General features: G+C 37.8%; 1 protein-coding gene across 1 annotated transcript in view; it reads right to left on the bottom strand.

Moving 5' to 3' along the window:
* The window catches only part of LEPR (leptin receptor), a 484,020-nt gene extending 474,616 nt beyond the window's left edge, over positions 1 to 9,404 (bottom strand). The window contains exon 1 of the mRNA XM_053693687.1: positions 9,359 to 9,404. Coding sequence (XP_053549662.1) covers positions 9,359 to 9,361 — 3 coding nt within the window. The 5' untranslated portion in view covers positions 9,362 to 9,404. The remainder of the gene's footprint in view (positions 1 to 9,358) is intronic.
* Between the last annotated feature and the right edge of the window lie 11,037 nt (positions 9,405 to 20,441).

Genomic DNA, 20,441 nt, shown 5'->3' with positions numbered 1-20,441 from the left:
CTTCTTTCATAGCCAGAGGACTGTGAGTCCCTCCTTGATGATTGATGTATGCCACAGTTGTGACATTGTCTGTCTGAAAACAAATGAACGACTCTCTCTTCAGAAGAGGCCAGGACTGAAGAGCTCTGAAAATTGCACGGAGTTCCAAAATATTGATCGGTAATCTCACCTCCTGAGATTCCCAAACCCCTTGTGCCGTCAGAGACCCCCACACAGCTCCCCAACCTGTAAGACTTGCATCTGTTGAAATTACAGTCCAGGTCGGAAGAACAAAAGAAGCCCCCTGAACTAAACGATGGTGATCTGTCCACCACGTCAGAGAGTGACGTACAATCGGTTTTAAAGATATTAATTGAGATATCTTTGTGTAATCCCTGCACCATTGGTTCAGCATACAGAGCTGAAGAGGTCGCATGTGAAAACGAGCAAAGGGGATCGCGTCCGATGCAGCAGTCATAAGACCTAGAATTTCCATGCATAAGGCTACCGAAGGGAATGATTGTGACTGAAGGTTTCGACAAGCTGAAATCAATTTTAGACGTCTCTTGTCTGTCAAAGACAGAGTCATGGACACTGAATCTATCTGGAAACCCAAAAAGGTTACCCTTGTTTGAGGAATCAATGAACTTTTTAGTGAATTGATCCTCCAACCATGATCTTGAAGAAACAACACAAGTCGATTCGTATGAGATTCTGCTAAATGTGAAGACTGAGCAAGTACCAAGATATCGTCCAAATAAGGAAATACCACAATACCCTGTTCTCTGATTACAGACAGAAGGGCACCGAGAACCTTTGTAAAAATTCTTGGAGCTGTTGCTAGGCCAAACGGCAGAGCCACAAACTGGTAATGCTTGTCCAGAAAAGAGAATCTCAGAAACTGATAGTGAGCTGGATGAATCGGAATATGCAGATATGCATCCTGTAAATCTATTGTAGACATATAATGCCCTTGCTGAACAAAAGGCAGGATAGTCCTTATAGTTACCATTTTGAATGTTGGTATCCTTACATAACGATTCAATATTTTTAGATCCAGAACTGGTCTGAAGGAATTCTCCTTCTTTGGTACAATGAAGAGATTCGAATAAAACCCCAGCCCCTGTTCCAGAACTGGAACTGGCATAATTACTCCAGCCAACTCTAGATCTGAAACACATTTCAGAAATGCTTGAGCTTTCGCTGGGTATACTGGGACACGGGAAAGAAAAAATCTCTTTGCAGGAGGTCTTATCTTGAAACCAATTCTGTACCCTTCTGAAACAATGTTCTGAATCCAAAGATTGTGAACAGAATTGATCCAAATTTCTTTGAAAAAACTTAATCTGCCCCCTACCAGCTGAGCTGGAATGAGGGCCGCACCTTCATGTGGACTTAGAAGCTGGCTTTGCTTTTCTAGAAGGCTTGGATTTATTCCAGACTGGAGATGGTTTCCAAACTGAAACTGCTCCTGAGGATGAAGGATCAGGCTTTTGTTCTTTGTTGAAATGAAAGGAACGAAAACGATTATTAGCCCTGTTTTTACCCTTAGATTTTTTATCCTGTGGTAAAAAAGTTCCTTTCCCACCAGTAACAGTTGAGATAATAGAATCCAACTGAGAACCAAATAATTTATTACCCTGGAAAGAAAGGGAAAGTAGAGTCTATTTAGAAGACATATCAGCATTCCAAGTTTTAAGCCATAAAGCTCTTCTAGCTAAAATAGCTAGAGACATAAACCTGACATCAACTCTGATAATATCAAAAATGGCATCACAGATAAAATTATTAGCATGTTGAAGAAGAATAATAATGTTATGAGAATCATAATCTGTTACTTGTTGCGTTAAAGTTTCCAACCAAAAAGTTGAAGCTGCAGCAACATCCGCCAAAGATATAGCAGGTCTAAGAAGATTACCTGAACACAAATAAGCTTTTCTTAGAAAGGATTCAATTTTCCTATCTAAAGGATCCTTAAAGGAAGTACCATCTGCCGTAGGAATAGTAGTACGTTTAGCAAGGGTAGAGATAGCCCCATCAACTTTAGGGATTTTGTCCCAAAACTCTAATCTGTCGGACGGCACAGGATATAATTGCTTAAAATGTTTAGAAGGAGTAAATGAATTACCCAAATTATTCCATTCCTTGGAAATTACTTCAGAAATAGCACCAGGAACAGGAAAAACTTCTGGAATAACTACAGGAGATTTAAAGACCTTGTCTAAACGTTTAGATTTAGTATCAAGAGGACCAGAATCCTCAATTTCTAATGCAATTAGGACTTCTTTAAGTAAAGAACGAATAAATTCCATTTTAAATAAATATGAAGATTTATCAGCATCAACCTCTGAGGCAGAATCCTCTGAACCAGAAGAATCATTAGAATCAGAATGATGATGTTCATTTAAAAATTCATCTGGATAAAGAGAAGTTTTAAAAGACTTTTTATGTTTACTAGAAGGAGGAATAACAGACATAGCCTTCTTAATGGATTCAGAAACAAAATCTCTTATGTTATCAGGAACATTCTGAACATTAGATGTTGATGGAACTGCAACAGGTAATGGTACTTTACTAAAGGAAATATTTTCTGCATTAACAAGTTTGTCATGACATTTAATACAAACAACAGCTGGAGGAACAGCTACCAAAAGTTTACAGCAGATACACTTAGCTTTGGTAGTTCCAGCACCAGGCAGCGATTTTCCTGAAGTATCTTCTGACTCAGATGCAACGTGAGACATCTTGCAATATGTAAGAGAAAAAACAACATATAAAGCAAAATTGATCAAATTCCTTAAATGACAGTTTCAGGAATGGGAAAAAATGCCAAAGAACAAGCTTCTAGCAACCAGAAGCAATGAAAAAATGAGACTTAAATAATGTGGAGACAAAAGCGACGCCCATATTTTTTTAGCGCCAAATAAGACGCCCACATTATTTGGCGCCTAAATGCTTTTGGCACCAAAAATGACACCACATCCGGAACGCCGACATTTTTGGCGCAAAAGAACGTCAAAAAAATGACGCAACTTCCGGCGACACGTATGACGCCGGAAACAGAAAAGATTTTTTGCGCCAAAAAAGTCCGCACCAAGAATGACGCAATAAAATGAAGCATTTTCAGCCCCCGCGAGCCTAACAGCCCACAGGGAAAAAGTCAAATTTTTAAGGTAAGAAAAAATGATTGATTCAAATGCATTATCCCAAATATGAAACTGACTGTCTGAAAAAAAAGGAATGTTGAACATTCTGAGTCAAGGCAAATAAATGTTTGAATACATATATTTAGAACTTTAGAAAAAAGTGCCCAACCATAGCTTTAGAGTGTCACAGAAAATAAGACTTACTTACCCCAGGACACTCATCTACATGTTTGTAGAAAGCCAAACCAGTACTGAAACGAAAATCAGCAGAGGTAATGGTATATATATAAGAGTATATCGTCGATCTGAAAAGGGAGGTAAGAGATGAATCTCTACGACCGATAACAGAGAACCTATGAAATAGACCCCGTAGAAGGAGATCATTGAATTCAAATAGGCAATACTCTCCTCACATCCCTCTGACATTCACTGCACGCTGAGAGGAAAACCGGGCTCCAACCTGCTGCGGAGCGCATATCAACGTAGAATCTAGCACAAACTTACTTCACCACCTCCATAGGAGGCAAAGTTTGTAAAACTGATTTGTGGGTGTGGTGAGGGGTGTATTTATAGGCATTTTGAGGTTTGGGAAACTTTGCCCCTCCTGGTAGGAATGTATGTCCCATACGTCACTAGCTCATGGACTCTTGCTAATTACATGAAAGAAATAATAATTATAATATATTGTTCTGGTATAATTTACGTGTGGTGTTTAATAAGCAATTCATTTGGAATTAAGATAAATTTACAGAAATATATTTATAACTTGCTTGTATAGAATATTGTAACAGCATAGACATATATATATTTGGTCATAATTAATATGCTATTTACTATGCAAATATAATCATTGTGTATATAAAGGTGACTGATCAGAACTAAGGATTAAAGATTAAATTTTAGTTAGAATTATTGTTACGTAAATATTTATAATAAGTTAGAGGTTTCCACTGAAGTAAAGTATAATTAATATTGTAACCTAGGATATATCTAACACATTGGAGTACACTGCTCAGATAATATTTATGGTAATATTCTAACAGATATAATAGGATCTACATAATTGGAGGCACCACTAGAACTCATTATCTTTATCACATTGATATAACATATTTTGTAGTAAAATAAAAAAACTACTCCTATTTATTGTGGGCTCCACTGAAATCAAGAATATCTTTAATAAGATTAATGTACTCTAAAGATATGGGTGGCTTTGCCTTTCCCAATATCAAAAATTATAACTTGGCTTGTATGTTAAAAATTGCTCTGGATTGGCTTACGGAATCTGATCATGTCTCTAATTATAAACTTGAAGAAGCCATGATTACCCCATATTCTCTTAAAGCTCTATAACATTCAAATCAGTATATCCATATTAGAAAATCTATTCCAAGACACACAATTTATAATGTAGTCATCGCTTGGAATAAAGTCTGTGATTATCTGGGAATAAATCATACATTTTTACCTATTCGGGGAAACCCTGATTTTAAAAGCGGTGCCATCTTTTCTGCTTTTAAAATATGGTCATCTAATAACTTGAAATTGTTTATACAATTAATAAATCCACTTTATGAACCATATTAAAACTTTTGACGATCTGTCCAGAGAATTTAACCTGGATAAGAAATCTACAAGCCAGACATTTTATTAGTACTCAGAAGGGAAATCGATGGACGCTTGGTCCGCTTAACCAGATTATTGATAGATATCGCTTAGGCAAATTTTCAATGGTGCTCATATATAGAATTATAACACTCAAAGATGCAGAGGACCAAACCAAGAAGCTTTTCCAATTATGGAGTGTAGATATTCCAGGTATAAACCTAGATTTTTTTTCAGAAGAGTTTCACCAGAGTCACAAGATACTCGTTTTATATAGCAATGAGAGAATCTCATTATATTGTTGAATAGATCATCTTACCCCAAAATGAAAAACTTACCCCAAAACTAACACTAAATTTAAATTACAATAGCCCTTAAAAGGACCTTTTGTAGGGCATTGCCCTAAACTAAATGCAGCTCTATTGCATTAAAATAAATTACACCCCCCCCCTCTACAATACAAGTAAACCCCACCTCCAAAATAATAAAGGCTAACTACAAATCCTATCCTAAAAAATAAAATGTAAAATAACAAATCCTATTCTTTAAAATAAAAAAAACCCACCCCAAAAGTCGAAAGTACTCACCACCCGTAAATCCATTTTTTAAATCATTGTTGCAAACTGCTGCCATATAATGCTCTAGAAATGCATACTCATGAGCCTACCTAGGTATGCTCTTCAATAAAGGATACAAAGGGCCATAATAGTAAAATAAAAAAACATGCTCTAATTAGTGCCAAGCGGATACTGACACTGACCCAATCAGATTAGCAGTGCTAGTCCCGCTCTGCTGTGTGACAAGCTCTGCTGATTGGGGAACTTTAACTATGTATTTAACCCATGTGCGGGGGTTAAACACATAGAGGAGCAGTATCACTAGTCTTAAAATGTTGTGCTCTAACAAATAAGAACATGTCATTTTTTTTTTACTATAATGGCCTTTAAAGTATATTTCTGAAGTGTGAACTATATTCATAAGTTCCTGTGGAAAATACAGTTTTACCGTGACTTCTGGAAGTCCACCCCCCCCCCCCCCCTCAACTAAGCCTGCAGCGTATTTGCTATTATATTAAGTAACAGGTTGCACAGCCAGGGACTTGGGAAACATTGACAATAGCCAATTAAAGACATGCAAAAAGTACTGACAAAATGTCTGTCAGGTCACTGCCTTTTATTAGGTAGTCAGTTGCCTAGAGGTGTTATCATTCTGAGGCTCGTGCACACCTGACAACTCTGAAAAACATTTAATAGTGGGCATTGCTTTGCATATCTGATTGCTGTCACTGAAATAAATCTGTAATATACATATTGGTTTCTGACATCTACTAGTCAATGAAAATCATGTTTAAATAATATCATTTTCTATCCTCTTTTTGTAAAGATTGAATTCTATTCTAACATTAGTATTTTTATATAAAAAAACGTAGAATCAGGTTTACAAAATCTAGGGCTATACTTTATTAACATTCTAGTTCTTATGAGGCAGCAAACCCTTGTGTTGATACTGTGTATGACAATTATTATCTGGTATCTGAGTTTCATTTTATAACGTTAGTTTACTAATTCATAGTGTGATCTAGTGAACAAACCTCAGACAGTGTCACAATGTCTTATGGTGTCATTTCACAACTCCTGCCTGAAGTGACGCAGCAGCTGTAGCCACCAACCAGCAAGCGCTACCCAGGTGCTGAACCAAAAATGGCCGGCTTTTATGCTTTACATTCCTGCTTTTTAAATAAAGATAGCAAGAGAACAAATAAAAATTGCTAATGGGAGTAAATTAGAAAGTTGCTGCTCTATCTGAATCATGAAAGAAAAAAAAATAGGTTTAGTATCATTAATCATTAAAAAACAAAACTATTTTAAATGTATTGCTAATTTATAAGTAATCAAATTAATTTGAGTATTTCTGCAACTGAACACATTCTAAAGTAGCACATTAATCTATTCCGTTTATGTGACATAAATATATATGGGAGATTAGAACCTGTCTCATATTATTTAATACAAATAGATAGGATGGATAGACAGACAGCTAGATGTGGATATAGATACTGTATATAACACCAAACAAGAATACAAAACAAAGCCCATACTAACAGTAGTTTGCTTTATTACTGAATATAAGTTTGTTATTACTTATGCACTACAAATAGATAGGATAGATAGATAGATGATAGATAGATAGGATAGATAGACAGACAGATAGATACTGTATATAACACCAAACAAGAATACAAAACAAAGCCCATACTAACAGTAGTTTGCTTTATTACTGAAGATAAGTTTGTTATTACTTATGCACTACAAATAGATAGGATAGATAGATAGATGATAGATAGATAGGATAGATAGACAGACAGATAGATACTGTATATAACACCAAACAAGAATACAAAACAAAGCCCATACTAACAGTAGTTTGCTTTATTACTGAAGATAAGTTTGTTATTACTATGCAATAAAAATCTTGCTATGATGCAGAGGTCTTACACAAATGTAAAATGCCAATTAAACATCTTTGGAAACAATGGATTTGTCAATGGACCCATAAAAATCTGCACTTACATCACACTCTTTCCCCTTGATGCTGTAACAACCTTAGCTGGAAACCATCACTGAGGATATTCTAGTGACTAATTGCAGCAGGTGCTACACATACGGTCTGTGCCAAAACCACTAACTCCTCTCCCAGCAGTGTAGCGTCAATAGTTGTGGTCCTGGAGCCATAAAATAACAATGTCTATTGCACAGTTCACCATAAGAATGTGCTGATAACGTAGATCAATTCAGAACATTTACTAAACACACAAATTCTGCAACGTTTAACATATAAAACTTTAGTGCTGCCATGCATAGTATAGTATATATAGTACAAAGTATAGTATATATAGTGCATAATATTGTATATATAGTGCATAGTACAGTATATATAGTACAAAGTATATATAGTACAAAGTATAGTATATATAGTATATATAGTACAAAGTATAGTATATATAGTATATATAGTACAAAGTATATATAGTACAAAGTATAGTATATATAGTGCATGGTATAGTATATATAGTACAAAGTATAGTATATATAGTGCATGGTATAGTATATATAGTACAAAGTATAGTATATATAGTATATATAGTACAAAGTATATATAGTACAAAGTATAGTATATATAGTACAAAGTATAGTATATATAGTGCATAATATTGTATATATAGTGCATAATATTGTATATATAGTGCATAGTACAGTATATATAGTACAAAGTATAGTATATATAGTGCATGGTACAGTATATATAGTACAAAGTATAGTATATATAGTGCATAGTACAGTATATATAGTACAAAGTATAGTATATATAGTATATATAGTACAAAGTATAGTATATATAGTATATATAGTACAAAGTATATATAGTACAAAGTATAGTATATATAGTACAAAGTATAGTATATATAGTATATATAGTACAAAGTATAGTATATATAGTGCATGGTATAGTATATATAGTACATAGTATAGTATATATAGTGCATAGCATGGTATATATAGTACATAGTGTAGTATATATAGTGCATAGTATATATAGTACATAATATTGTATATATAGTGCATAGTATAGTATATATAGTACATAATATTGTATATACAGTGCATAGTATAGTATATATAGTACATAGTATAGTATATATAGTGCATAGCATAGTATATATAGTACATAGTGTAGTATATATAGTGCATAGTATATATAGTACATAATATTGTATATATAGTGCATAGTATAGTATATATAGTACATAGTATAGTATATATAGTAGATAGTATAGTATATATAATGCATAGTATATAGTATATATAGTACATAGTATACAGTATATATAGTACATAGTATATAGTATATATAGTACATAGTACAGTATATATAGTAGATAGTATAGTATATATAATGCATAGTATATAGTATAGTACACAGTATACATTATATAGAGTACATAGTATATAGTATATATAGTACATACTTTAGTATATATAGTAGATAGTATATAGTATATATAGTGCATAGTACAGTATATATAGTAGATAGTATAGTATATATAATGCATAGTATATAGTATAGTACACAGTATCCAGTATATATAGTACATAGTATATAGTATATATAGTACATAGTATAGTATGTATAGTACATAGTATATAGTGTCCGTATTACAGTATATATAGTAGATAGTATAGTATATATAGTGCATAGTAAATAGTATATATAGTACATAGTATATAGTATATATAGTACATAGTATATATAGTAGAGAGTATAGTATATATAGTGCATAGTATATAGTATATATAGTACATATTATAGTATATATAGTACATAGTACAGTATATATAGTACATAGTAACATGTAATAAAATCACAGCTTCAGGTAATAACAATTATTTTGTCATACAGGGGTCGCACTTCTCATATTAAATCACTGCTAAGGGTAGCTGTATACTTTGTACATTTTACCTGGAAATAAATCCTGTAAACATTAAAACTTCTATAAAATAAATACGTTTGTAAGAAGACTAAGAAAGATATCACTATTAACCCCTAGAAATAAAGCAAAAGCTTCTTACCATGGTCTGAACTCGTCTCTCTTCTGCTGCAGACTCAGTGCATAGAACTTGTGGGATCCTTATGTCTATGAGCTGCTGTGTGAAGGAGTCACACCCCCCTGAGCAAGCCCAGCTCCCACTCACAGGGGAGGAGGGGGCTTTACTAGGGCTGCAGTGTTGAATCACAATGTTCACTGAGGGGTAAACAGAACAGACGAGCGTCTTTTATCTGTTACTCTATTCACAATGGACCTATATGGCACTAACATGCAGCATATTATATATTAGTGTCATTATCCTTCTAGGAGAGCTAGTCACTATGTCTATTGTGTATTAAATAATATGAGAGAGGTTCTAATCTCACATTATTATCCTTTAGAAACTATATGTTTTCTCTTCCTTATGTCTGACACAATAACAATTATAAATATTTACTTACCAAAATACTCTTTGTATTCTGAATCACTGTATGTATGTACAGTATTAGTGTATATATATATATGTATATACATACATACAGTGATATAGTGATTATATCTATACTATAATTGCATTTGTAATGTCCTGCGGCGGCGGCAATTGCGCATGCATCCTCAAAGGAATGTTGGCAGTGCGAGGCAGCCAACAGAATGTTGGTTGCCCGCGCAGCCAAAAGAATTCACCTGGATGCGAAGCTGCATCCAGGTGGATTCCGAAAATGGCAGGGTGGGGAAAGAATCCACCACCACAGGTGGATTCTTTCACCACCCTGCCATTTTCAGAATCCACCGTGATGCAGCGAAGACAAACGAAGCATTACAAAAAAAAAAAAAACTGCCCGCAATAAATATGTAAAAAACACCTAACCGCCCGCAATAAGTATTAAAAAAAAAACAAAGCGCCCGCAATAAGTATTTAAAAAAAAAAACCTAACCACCTGTACGAAGTATTAATAAAAACAAACTACCTAATAAAATTATTAACCCCTAAATCCGCAAACCCCAACATCGCAACCTAACTAATACATCTATTAACCCCTAAACTGCCAACCCCGCACAACGCATTAAACCTAATTTACCTATTAACTCCTACACCGCCAACCCCCACAACGCAAAAAACTAATTTAATGACTAATCCCCCTAACCTAACACCCCCTAAATTAACCCCTTAATTACAATAAAAATAAACTACATTACTATAAAAAAAATACCAAAAAAATTACAAAAATGAATCTAACATTACAAAAAATAATAAACACATTTTCCAAAAAAATAATTAAACCTAATCCCTATGAAAATAAAAAAGCCCCCCCAAAATAAAAACACCCCTAATCTAATGCTAAACTACCAATAGCCCTTAAAAGTGCTTTTTGTAGGGCATTGCCCTAAGTTAAACAGCTCTTTTACATTAAACATAAAGAAAGCCCCCCTAACAGTAAAATCCCCCACCCACCAAACCCCCCAAAATAAAATAAAAAATAACACTAAGAGTATTTAGCTCTTTTAAGAAAGGCCAAAAAAAAACCTGTGTGTGAATATTATTCTACACCACAAGGGTTATATACCCAACAGACTAATGCTATGTTGCGCCTTCTCTACTGCAAGTGAGTGCATATTACTCTACACCACAAGGGTTATATACCCAACAGACTAATGCTATGTTGCGCCTTCTCTACTGCAAGTGAGTGCATATTACTCTACACCACAAGAGTTATATACCCAACAGACTTATGCTATGTTGCGCCTTCTCTACGGCAAGTGAGTGCATATTATTCTACACCACAAGGGTTATATACCCAACAGACTTATGCTATGTTGCGCCTTCTCTACTGCAAGTGAGTGCATATTATTCTACACCACAAGGGTTATATACCCAACAGACTTATGCTATGTTGCGCCTTCTCTACTGCAAGTGAGTGCATATTATTCTACACCACAAGGGATATATACCCAACAGACTTATGCTATGTGGCGCCTTCTCTACTGCAAGTGAGTGCATATTACTCTACACCACAAGGGTTATATACCCAACAGACTTATGCTATGTTGCGCCTTCTCTACTGCAAGTGAGTGCATATTATTCTACACCACAAGGGTTATATACCCAACAGACTTATGCTATGTGGCGCCCTCTCTACTGCAAGTGAGTGCATATTATTCTACACCACAAGGGTTATATACCCAACAGACTTATGCTATGTGGCGCCTTCTCTACTGTAAGTGAGTGCATATTACTCTACACCACAAGAGTTATATACCCAACAGACTTATGCTATGTGGCGCCTTCTCTACTGCAAGTGAGTGCATATTACTCTACACCACAAGGGTTATATACCCAACAGACTAATGCTATGTTGCGCCTTCTCTACTGCAAGTGAGTGCATATTATTCTACACCACAAGGGTTATATACCCAACAGACTTATGCTATGTGGCGCCTTCTCTACTGCAAGTGAGTGCATATTATTCTACACCACAAGGGTTATATACCCAACAGACTTATGCTATGTGGCGCCTTCTCTACTGCAAGTGAGTGCATATTATTCTACACCACAAGGGTTATATACCCAACAGACTTATGCTATGTGGCGCCTTCTCTACTGCAAGTGAGTGCATATTATTCTACACCACAAGGGTTATATACCCAACAGACTTATGCTATGTGATGCCTTCTCTACTGCAAGTGAGTGCATATTATTCTACACCACAAGGGTTATATACCCAACAGACTTATGCTATGTGGCGCCCTCTCTACTGCAAGTGAGTGCATATTATTCTACACCACAAGGGTTATATACCCAACAGACTAATGCTATGTTGCGCCTTCTCTACTGCAAGTGAGTGCATATTATTCTACACCACAAGGGTTATATACCCAACAGACTTATGCTATGTGGCGCCTTCTCTACTGCAAGTGAGTGCATATTATTCTACACCACAAGGGTTATATACCCAACAGACTTATGCTATGTGGCGCCTTCTCTACTGCAAGTGAGTGCATATTATTCTACACCACAAGGGTTATATACCCAACAGACTTATGCTATGTGGCGCCTTCTCTACTGCAAGTGAGTGCATATTATTCTACACCACAAGGGTTATATACCCAACAGACTTATGCTATGTGATGCCTTCTCTACTGCAAGTGAGTGCATATTATTCTACACCACAAGGGTTATATACCCAACAGACTTATGCTATGTGGCGCCCTCTCTACTGCAAGTGAGTGCATATTATTCTACACCACAAGGGTTATATACCCAACAGACTTATGCTATGTGGCGCCTTCTCTACTGTAAGTGAGTGCATATTACTCTACACCACAAGAGTTATATACCCAACAGACTAATGCTATGTGGCGCCTTCTCTACTGCAAGTGAGTGCATATTACTCTACACCACAAGGGTTATATACCCAACAGACTTATGCTATGTGGCGCCTTCTCTACTGCAAGTGAGTGCATATTATTCTACACCACAAGGGTTATATACCCAACAGACTAATGCTATGTTATGCCTTCTCTACTGCAAGTGAGTGCATATTATTCTACACCACAAGGGTTATATACCCAACAGACTAATGCTATGTTGCGCCTTCTCTACTGCAAGTGAGTGCATATTATTCTACACCACAAGAGTTATATACCCAACAGACTTATGCTATGTGGCGCCTTCTCTACTGCAAGTGAGTGCATATTACTCTACACCACAAGAGTTATATACCCAACAGACTTATGCTATGTGGCGCCTTCTCTACTGCAAGTGAGTGCATATTACTCTACACCACAAGAGATATATACCCAACAGACTTATGCTATGTGGCACCTTCTCTACTGCAAGTGAGTGCATATTATTCTACACCACAAGGGTTATATACCCAAGAGACATATGCTATGTGGCGCCTTCTCTTCTGCAAGTGAGTGCATATTACTCTACACCACAAGAGTTATATACCCAACAGACTTATGCTATGTGGCGCCTTCTCTACTGCAAGTGAGTGCATATTACTCTACACCACAAGGGTTATATACCCAACAGACTTATGCTATGTGGCGCCTTCTCTACTGCAAGTGAGTGCATATTATTCTATACCACAAGAGTTATATACCCAACAGACTAATGCTATGTGGCGCCTTCTCTACTGCAAGTGAGTGCATATTACTCTACACCACAAGAGTTATATACCCAACAGACTTATGCTATGTGGCGCCTTCTCTACTGCAAGTGAGTGCATATTATTCTACACCACAAGAGTTATATACCCAACAGACTAATGCTATGTGGCGCCCTCTCTACTGCAAGTCAGTGCATATTATTCTACACCACAAGGGTTATATACCCAACAGACTTATGCTATGTGGCGCCTTCTCTACTGTAAGTGAGTGCATATTACTCTACACCACAAGAGTTATATACCCAACAGACTAATGCTATGTGGCGCCTTCTCTACTGCAAGTGAGTGCATATTACTCTACACCACAAGGGTTATATACCCAACAGACTTATGCTATGTGGCGCCTTCTCTACTGCAAGTGAGTGCATATTATTCTACACCACAAGGGTTATATACCCAACAGACTAATGCTATGTTATGCCTTCTCTACTGCAAGTGAGTGCATATTATTCTACACCACAAGGGTTATATACCCAACAGACTAATGCTATGTTGCGCCTTCTCTACTGCAAGTGAGTGCATATTATTCTACACCACAAGAGTTATATACCCAACAGACTTATGCTATGTGGCGCCTTCTCTACTGCAAGTGAGTGCATATTACTCTACACCACAAGAGTTATATACCCAACAGACTTATGCTATGTGGCGCCTTCTCTACTGCAAGTGAGTGCATATTACTCTACACCACAAGAGATATATACCCAACAGACTTATGCTATGTGGCACCTTCTCTACTGCAAGTGAGTGCATATTATTCTACACCACAAGGGTTATATACCCAAGAGACATATGCTATGTGGCGCCTTCTCTTCTGCAAGTGAGTGCATATTACTCTACACCACAAGAGTTATATACCCAACAGACTTATGCTATGTGGCGCCTTCTCTACTGCAAGTGAGTGCATATTACTCTACACCACAAGGGTTATATACCCAACAGACTTATGCTATGTGGCGCCTTCTCTACTGCAAGTGAGTGCATATTATTCTATACCACAAGAGTTATATACCCAACAGACTAATGCTATGTGGCGCCTTCTCTACTGCAAGTGAGTGCATATTATTCTACACCACAAGAGTTATATACCCAACAGACTTATGCTATGTGGCGCCTTCTCTACTGCAAGTGAGTGCATATTATTCTACACCACAAGAGTTATATACCCAACAGACTTATGCTATGTGGCGCCTTCTCTACTGCAAATTAGTGCATATTATTCTACACCACAAGGGTTATATACCCAAGAGACTTATGCTATGTGGCGCCCTCTCTACTGCAAGTGAGTGCATATTGTTCTACACCACAAGGGTTATATACCCAACAGACTTATGCTATGTGGCGCCTTCTGTACTGCAAGTGAGTGCATATTATTCTACACCACAAGAGTTATATACCCAACAGACTTATGCTATGTGGCGCCCTCTCTACTGCAAGTGAGTGCATATTATTCTACACCACAAGAGTTATATACCCAAGAGACTTATGCTATGTGGCGCCCTCTCTACTGCAAGTGAGTGCATATTATTCTACACCACAAGAGTTATATACCCAACAGACTTATGCTATGTGGCGCCTTATCTACTGCAAGTGAGTGCATATTATTCTACACCACAAGGGTTATATACCCAAAAGACGTATGCTATGTGGCGCCTTATCTACTGCAAGTGAGTGCATATTGTTCTACACCACAAGAGTTATATACCCAACAGACTAATGCTATGTGGCGCCTTCTCTACTGCAAGTGAGTGCATATTACTCTACACCACAAGAGTTATATACCCAACAGACTTATGCTATGTGGCGCCTTCTCTACTGCAAGTGAGTGCATATTATTCTACACCACAAGAGTTATATACCCAACAGACTAATGCTATGTGGCGCCTTCTCTACTGCAAGTGAGTGCATATTACTCTACACCACAAGGGTTATATACCCAACAGACTTATGCTATGTGGCGCCTTCTCTACTGCAAGTGAGTGCATATTACTCTACACCACAAGGGTTAAATACCCAACAGACTTATGCTATGTGACACTTTCTCTACTGCAAGTGACTGCATATTATTCTACACCACAAGGGTTATATACCCAACAGACTTATGCTATGTGGCGCCTTCTCTACTGCAAGTAAGTGCATATTATTCTACACCACAAGGGTTATATACCCAACAGACTTATGCTATGTGGCGCCTTCTCTACTGCAAGTGAGTGCATATTATTCTACACCACAAGAGTTATATACCCAACAGACTTATGCTATGTGGTGCCTTCTCTACTGCAAGTGAGTGCATATTATTCTACACCACAAGAGTTATATACCCAACAGACTTATGCTATGTGGCGCCCTCTCTACTGCAAGTGAGTGCATATTGTTCTACACCACAAGGGTTATATACCCAACAGACTTATGCTATGTGGCGCCTTCTGTACTGCAAGTGAGTGCATATTATTCTACACCACAAGAGTTATATACCCAACAGACTTATGCTATGTGGCGCCCTCTCTACTGCAAGTGAGTGCATATTATTCTACACCACAAGAGTTATATACCCAAGAGACTTATGCTATGTGGCGCCCTCTCTACTGCAAGTGAGTGCATATTATTCTACACCACAAGAGTTATATACCCAACAGACTTATGCTATGTGGTGCCTTATCTACTGCAAGTGAGTGCATATTATTCTACACCACAAGGGTTATATACCCAACAGATGTATGCTATGTGGCGCCTTATCTACTGCAAGTGAGTGCATATTGTTCTACACCACAAGAGTTATATACCCAACAGACTAATGCTATGTGGCGCCTTCTCTACTGCAAGTGAGTGCATATTACTCTACACCACAAGAGTTATATACCCAACAGACTTATGCTATGTGGCGCCTTCTCTACTGCAAGTGAGTGCATATTATTCTACACCACAAGAGTTATATACCCAACAGACTAATGCTATGTGGCGCCCTCTCTACTGCAAGTGAGTGCATATTATTCTACACCACAAGGGTTATATACCCAACAGACTTATGCTATGTGGCGCCTTCTCTACTGTAAGTGAGTGCATATTACTCTACACCACAAGAGTTATATACCCAACAGACTAATGCTATGTGGCGCCTTCTCTACTGCAAGTGAGTGCATATTACTCTACACCACAAGGGTTATATACCCAACAGACTTATGCTATGTGGCGCCTTCTCTACTGCAAGTGAGTGCATATTATTCTACACCACAAGGGTTATATACCCAACAGACTAATGCTATGTTATGCCTTCTCTACTGCAAGTGAGTGCATATTATTCTACACCACAAGGGTTATATACCCAACAGACTAATGCTATGTTGCGCCTTCTCTACTGCAAGTGAGTGCATATTATTCTACACCACAAGAGTTATATACCCAACAGACTTATGCTATGTGGCGCCTTCTCTACTGCAAGTGAGTGCATATTACTCTACACCACAAGAGTTATATACCCAACAGACTTATGCTATGTGGCGCCTTCTCTACTGCAAGTGAGTGCATATTACTCTACACCACAAGAGATATATACCCAACAGACTTATGCTATGTGGCACCTTCTCTACTGCAAGTGAGTGCATATTATTCTACACCACAAGGGTTATATACCCAAGAGACATATGCTATGTGGCGCCTTCTCTTCTGCAAGTGAGTGCATATTACTCTACACCACAAGAGTTATATACCCAACAGACTTATGCTATGTGGCGCCTTCTCTACTGCAAGTGAGTGCATATTACTCTACACCACAAGGGTTATATACCCAACAGACTTATGCTATGTGGCGCCTTCTCTACTGCAAGTGAGTGCATATTATTCTATACCACAAGAGTTATATACCCAACAGACTAATGCTATGTGGCGCCTTCTCTACTGCAAGTGAGTGCATATTATTCTACACCACAAGAGTTATATACCCAACAGACTTATGCTATGTGGCGCCTTCTCTACTGCAAGTGAGTGCATATTATTCTACACCACAAGAGTTATATACCCAACAGACTTATGCTATGTGGCGCCTTCTCTACTGCAAATTAGTGCATATTATTCTACACCACAAGGGTTATATACCCAAGAGACTTATGCTATGTGGCGCCCTCTCTACTGCAAGTGAGTGCATATTGTTCTACACCACAAGGGTTATATACCCAACAGACTTATGCTATGTGGCGCCTTCTGTACTGCAAGTGAGTGCATATTATTCTACACCACAAGAGTTATATACCCAACAGACTTATGCTATGTGGCGCCCTCTCTACTGCAAGTGAGTGCATATTATTCTACACCACAAGAGTTATATACCCAAGAGACTTATGCTATGTGGCGCCCTCTCTACTGCAAGTGAGTGCATATTATTCTACACCACAAGAGTTATATACCCAACAGACTTATGCTATGTGGCGCCTTATCTACTGCAAGTGAGTGCATATTATTCTACACCACAAGGGTTATATACCCAAAAGACGTATGCTATGTGGCGCCTTATCTACTGCAAGTGAGTGCATATTGTTCTACACCACAAGAGTTATATACCCAACAGACTAATCCTATGTGGCGCCTTCTCTACTGCAAGTGAGTGCATATTACTCTACACCACAAGAGTTATATACCCAACAGACTTATGCTATGTGGCGCCTTCTCTACTGCAAGTGAGTGCATATTATTCTACACCACAAGAGTTATATACCCAACAGACTAATGCTATGTGGCGCCTTCTCTACTGCAAGTGAGTGCATATTACTCTACACCACAAGGGTTATATACCCAACAGACTTATGCTATGTGGCGCCTTCTCTACTGCAAGTGAGTGCATATTACTCTACACCACAAGGGTTAAATACCCAACAGACTTATGCTATGTGACACCTTCTCTACTGCAAGTGAGTGCATATTATTCTACACCACAAGGGTTATATACCCAACAGACTTATGCTATGTGGCGCCTTCTCTACTGCAAGTAAGTGCATATTATTCTACACCACAAGGGTTATATACCCAATAGACTTATGCTATGTGGCGCCTTCTCTACTGCAAGTGAGTGCATATTATTCTACACCACAAGAGTTATATACCCAACAGACTTATGCTATGTGGTGCCTTCTCTACTGCAAGTGAGTGCATATTATTCTACACCACAAGAGTTATATACCCAACAGACTTATGCTATTTTGCGCCTTCTCTACTGCAAGTGAGTGCATATTATTCTACACCACAAGGGATATATACCCAACAGACTTATGCTATGTGGCGCCTTCTCTACTGCAAGTGAGTGCATATTATTCTACACCACAAGGGTTATATACCCAACAGACTTATGCTATGTGGCGCCTTCTCTACTGCAAGTGAGTGCATATTATTCTACACCACAAGGGTTATATACCCAACACACTTATGCTATGTGGCGCCTTCTCTACTGCAAGTGAGTGCATATTATTCTACACCACAAGAGTTATATACCCAACAGACTTATGCTATGTGGCGCCTTCTCTACTGCAAGTGAGTGCATATTACTCTACACCACAAGGGTTATATACCCAACAGACTTATGCTATGTGGCGCCTTCTCTACTGCAAGTGAGTGCATATTATTCTATACCACAAGGGTTATATACCCAACAGACTAATGCTATGTTGCGCCTTCTCTACTGCAAGTGAGTGCATATTATTCTACACCACAAGAGTTATATACCCAACAGACTAATGCTATGTTGCGCCTTCTCTACTGCAAGTGAGTGCATATTATTCTACACCACAAGGGATATATACCCAACAGACTTATGCTATGTGGCGCCTTCTCTACTGCAAGTGAGTGCATATTATTCTACACCACAAGGGTTATATACCCAACAGACTTATGCTATTTGAGGCCTTCTCTACTGCAAGTGAGTGCATATTATTCTATACCACAAGGGTTATATACCCAACAGACTAATGCTATGTTGCGCCTTCTCTACTGCAAGTGAGTGCATATTATTCTACACCACAAGAGTTATATACCCAACAGACTTATGCTATGTGGCGCCTTCTCTACTGCAAGTGAGTGCATATTACTCTACACCACAAGGGTTATATACCCAACAGACTTATGCTATGTGGCGCCTTCTCTACTGCAAGTGAGTGCATATTATTCTACACCACAAGGGTTATATACCCAACAGACTTATGCTATGTGGCGCCTTCTCTACTGCAAGTAAGTGCATATTATTCTACACCACAAGGGTTATATACCCAATAGACTTATGCTATGTGGCGCCTTCTCTACTGCAAGTGAGTGCATATTATTCTACACCACAAGAGTTATATACCCAACAGACTTATGCTATGTGGTGCCTTCTCTACTGCAAGTGAGTGCATATTATTCTACACCACAAGAGTTATATACCCAACAGACTTATGCTATTTTGCGCCTTCTCTACTGCAAGTGAGTGCATATTATTCTACACCACAAGGGATATATACCCAACAGACTTATGCTATGTGGCGCCTTCTCTACTGCAAGTGAGTGCATATTATTCTACACCACAAGGGTTATATACCCAACAGACTTATGCTATGTGGCGCCTTCTCTACTGCAAGTGAGTGCATATTATTCTACACCACAAGGGTTATATACCCAACACACTTATGCTATGTGGCGCCTTCTCTACTGCAAGTGAGTGCATATTATTCTACACCACAAGAGTTATATACCCAACAGACTTATGCTATGTGGCGCCTTCTCTACTGCAAGTGAGTGCATATTACTCTACACCACAAGGGTTATATACCCAACAGACTTATGCTATGTGGCGCCTTCTCTACTGCAAGTGAGTGCATATTATTCTATACCACAAGGGTTATATACCCAACAGACTAATGCTATGTTGCGCCTTCTCTACTGCAAGTGAGTGCATATTATTCTACACCACAAGAGTTATATACCCAACAGACTAAT

This window comes from Bombina bombina, chromosome 10 (assembly GCF_027579735.1).
Source record: "Bombina bombina isolate aBomBom1 chromosome 10, aBomBom1.pri, whole genome shotgun sequence".
Classification (NCBI taxonomy): Eukaryota; Metazoa; Chordata; class Amphibia; order Anura; family Bombinatoridae; genus Bombina; species Bombina bombina.
Note: the sequence above shows the minus strand (reverse complement) of the source record. Positions and strands in the feature narration are given on the sequence as shown.